At 50.1% G+C, this 4281-nt stretch overlaps 1 protein-coding gene across 1 annotated transcript; it reads right to left on the reverse strand.

Annotated features, from left to right (window-relative positions):
• Nucleotides 1-331: 331 nt before the first annotated feature.
• Nucleotides 332-2147, reverse strand: MYCFIDRAFT_210949 (uncharacterized protein). Its single transcript, XM_007927128.1, has 3 exons — nt 1843-2147; nt 1590-1783; nt 332-1518 (listed from the first exon to the last, which is right to left on the reverse strand). Exons 1-3 carry the CDS (start codon nt 1911-1913, stop codon nt 878-880), a joined length of 906 nt encoding a protein of 301 aa, XP_007925319.1. The 5' UTR covers nt 1914-2147; the 3' UTR covers nt 332-877.
• Between the last annotated feature and the right edge of the window lie 2134 nt (nt 2148-4281).

A 4281-nucleotide genomic window follows, 5' to 3' on the forward strand; every position in this document is an offset into this window, starting at 1 on the left:
ACGGTTCGGAGTCTACTTCTAGATGGCTGTGGCGTCGAAAGACACGGGCGAATCTGAGACACGTACAGCCTCTCTGCGATCTGTAATGGGCGTAATACGATCCGAGATCGCAAGGCAGGCAGTATAGACAAAGGAAAGACAGGGCGGTTGTAGGCATGATGATGAGTGTTCTTGTTGGGCTCAGGAAAGAACAGATCGAGGCCGAATCACGAACAGTCGTTTAAAGATGCCAGGGTTCAGAATGATGTGCACACGCTTACGACCGAAAGGTTCCGAAAACCTCATTCCTTCCTCCACCGCTGACAGATAACGGTACGTGGAAAGATGTTCAAGTAACGTTGCCAGAGCGACTTCGGGTCCTCTGCGAACTGATCTAATAACTCTTACATCTCATCGTTGAAGGGTAAGGTACATACTGTAGCAATAGTCCTGCCCAATCGCCTGCTGGGTATCTTTTTGATCTCACGTTCCTTCGCGCCAAATTAACGCCAATACTTCATGCCTCTCCATCTTCCCTATAGCCTTGCGGCCCGCGGTTGCCACTTTGGTCTGTTCAATTCATACAATAATGTGAATCCAGTCAACTCTGCCCTCTGCTAGTAAGCTTCGTAGAGCCGTTTCGACCCCGTTGTGGCGTTTGCCAAGTCGGGGTAGTGTCCCTTCCTGACTCAATAGTGCGTTGAGGGGCTGTGTGGGCGAGCCTTTCATGTCGTCTATGCGGTGGTGCAACGCGGCCATGCATGAAGCCGGCGAGCCGGCTCGCCACTTAGGCAGAGGTGGGAGTGATATGTAGAATGGATGGTTTGAGACCGAACCAAATGGGTGGTTCGTTTGTGAATAAGCAATCCGGAAGCCGAGACCCTAACTCGTCGTTCGCCTAAAGCAAGCCACGTTCCACCTTCCAGAGATCGAGGGCCAGAGATGGTGTGTCTTTGATGACAGAGAAGATGTCTTGAGTGTTTGCCAGCTGAGGATGGCTCCTGAAGAGCTGTAGAATGACATCCCGTAGACCTCGATCCTGATCAATCGTCGATGTGTAGACGTACTCAATGGCATCTGCGAGTTCGGGTGCATCGTAGTAGCATGCCGCTGCCATTTCGAACTTTCGTTTTGATAGGTACTTCAAGGACGGAATGTCATATTTCTCAGCCAACGCATAGACCTGAGCATGAAGAATCAGGTGCGATTCGTCTTCCGTAGACTCGTATCCATCGTCGTATTCTTCTTCGCTGAACATCTCTTCGATTTCTGCTGGGGGTGTGCCGGCGCGCATTCTGACTGGTGATCGAGGCTTGTCGAAGTCGAAGCTTGATCGCCTATCACTGTGCGCAGATGCTGGTGGCGTGAGAGGATCTGGGACAGCGTACGAATTTGCTTGTGCCATCAGAGGATCTTCGATCTGGGAGAAGTCCAGCTTCTTTTGTGCTCTTCGCCTTTGATCGGAGTATGCACGATGTCGGAACATAGCGGATGGTTGCTGCTCGGGTTGTTCGTTCAGGTAGTCGAGGTAGTAGAAATCTATCCGATGCTGGTTAGCAAATGGGCCGACGATGATCCTCAGCTGGCTGGCATGTGTGTCGTCAACATACAGTGGATCATTTGATCAACAGCATCCTCGTCGTCTTCGCTCAAGTCAATGACACCGGTGCTCGACTCCTTGAATTGATGCGAACATGCGCCGTCGAAGAAGCCGCTTCGAGAGCACAAAATGGCTCTGTGTACAGCCCATTGCTTGTTGTTGCAAGTAATGGTAAGATCAGAGAAACGTCCGCCGACATGCAGCCTGCGTTGAGTGTAAGCACCGCCCATGGTGAAGAGGTTGATTGGAGGATCAACACGCACGCTGCGAGAGCGCTCATAAGCTCATTTTGAGCATTCGAATCTGGGCCAGGAGAGGTGGGCGACAATGCCATGGTGCGTCAAGTTGGGTCACGTTTCGCAGGGAGTGGGCGACGGCGGGGGATGGGGATCCGAAGGGCTTCTGAACTTGTGAAGAACGAGTTCCGGACGCCGGCAGGAAAGGTGAGGCCAGGCAAGGCTAAGCGGTCGTCGATCGTTTCGCGTGCGGTGGGCGTGTCGATAGCAACGGCGGTGGAGGAAGTGCTGTTGATAAGTTATCGATGCGATGCTTTGGAGCTCGTTCGATGGGGTACGGTGGATGTGCGGGCTCGCAAGTGTGCGGGATCCAGGTATATACTGCTCCCAATACATCAGCCTGTGTAGCCCGCCGACCAGGGTGTACCTACCCACGCCCACGCCTGTGCCGCTCATCGCTATGCGTGTGTGATGATGCAGGCCAGACAGAGTTGGCGCTAGAAGGGCCAAGCACTGGACGCGTTGCTCGAGCCGCAGAGCCCAGCCGTCGTCTCTCGCCAAAACTTCCACCGCCGGGACCACTGTGGCACCGTCCTCCGTGTCTCGAATTTCACGTGCCTGCTGTGGCTCTCTGCCAGACGAACAGTGGCGGAGAGCCGTACTCTCCTATCTTCGAATCTCGATCGCTCTCTGCAGCAGCACGCACACATTGCATCCGGAAGGCGCTGAGATCTCAGCTGATACCGCGACCGGCTTGACCTGGAACTGAGATGAGATTGTTTAGAAGGGCGACTACGAATAGGAACAGGCCCATCCCATGGCCCGATGATGGCTGGAATACAACACAGCCTGCAGACCGAAGATGCCAGACATGGCTCAGGCCTGGATTGAGGAACAGGGACCGTGGAACCAAACGTAGCAGATTGCACCATGCCGTCTCAGGACGGGACAGCCCGGTATGGAGGCTGTGCCATCATGCTTTGCGGAACGTTCGGCGCAAAAAGACCCTGCGATGGACGTACGTAATAGCATCTAATGAGAGCTGGAACAGATTGCGAACAGTGGCAGCGAACAACATCGTGGCTACCATCCGGCCAAACCGCTGGTGCAGCACGTCGCACCTAGCCGCGTTCTTGGTGCCATACATGTCGTTCCTTCCATGTGGCAAGTGCATAGAGATGTCAAAGCAGGGTCTGATGCGCTGGCTCTGTCAACGGCTCCTACGGCCTACCTTTCACAACAGCAGTATTGTCGATCTGCCATGTTTCGGTGCCAGTAAGGAGGGTCTGCTGTGTCAGGCTCCTCATGTCTTGGAACTGCTCTGTTTCGTGAGAGGAGCATACATGTAATCCAACCAATTTCGGCCCAATTGCAGTCTTGATTGTTCACAACAACATGTATGCGACCAACTCAACGTCGGTACCTCGACGTCACTCTGTCAAGGATGTCAGTCGGTAGCGAACATGAACCGTAGCATACGATCCGGCAGCGAGATTCCTGCCTTGGCTTGACCAGCATGTTCTACATATCATCTTCCCTGGAAAATGCCATAAGTAGATGCGACCACCTTAGACTTCCGGCAAATTTCACTACCTCGTTTACCTCCTTCTAGAAGCTGTGTAACAAAGCCATGTCCTCGCAGCGGGGAAGGGCGGAGTGAACAACGTTGTCAAAGATGGCATAGATAGACTCAGATAGCAACGGATCCTAGGACCCAGATCGGCAGAGGAACAGGGTCAGGCCGGAGCGTTCCCGGTACAGGTAACAGTCTAGCCTATTTATAGCGATATTATATATACTAATATCCTAGCTATTACGATTTTGATCTTGCTAACTAGCTATTTCTAGTAGCTATACCGCTATAACGTAACAATAGCAATTTACTAATAATAGGGGTTAGGTTTAGTAGGTATCGGTTTCTATATAACTAGTTTAGTCGTATAATCGGCTAGTTTAGGTCGTATATTAGGCTAGTTACTATAGAGATTTTAGTCGTCTTTAACCTCTACTATTTTAGTAGTAATAATAGATCTTAGATAGCTTAATAGTATAAAAGAAGGTATACTATAGAAATATATATAGTAGATAGACTAAACTAAACGCTATTCTACTATACTACTACGCTCTATATATACTATAGAATAGAAGCTTCTTATTTACTAGAAGAAGGCCGATAACCCTCTTATAGACTAGAAGTAGTTAGCTATATAGTTTAGTAATAGGATATATCCTAGTAGCTCTATAAAGTAGAATACTATCTCCGACTAGTTGTCCGCTAAATACTACTATCTTAGTACTTAGGTTATAGGTTAACTAGGCCGAAAGAAGGCGCGTAGAGAGCTATATCTAGGCCTTAAGACTAAGCTATATAGATAGATTATCGATAGGTAGAGAAAGACGACTATTACTAGCGATTTAATCTAATAGAAGGCAACTAAGTTCTAGAGGCGCGATCCAGATTTTACT

The sequence above is a fragment of the Pseudocercospora fijiensis genome (assembly GCF_000340215.1).
Source record: "Pseudocercospora fijiensis CIRAD86 unplaced genomic scaffold MYCFIscaffold_3, whole genome shotgun sequence".
Taxonomy (NCBI): domain Eukaryota; kingdom Fungi; phylum Ascomycota; class Dothideomycetes; order Mycosphaerellales; family Mycosphaerellaceae; genus Pseudocercospora; species Pseudocercospora fijiensis.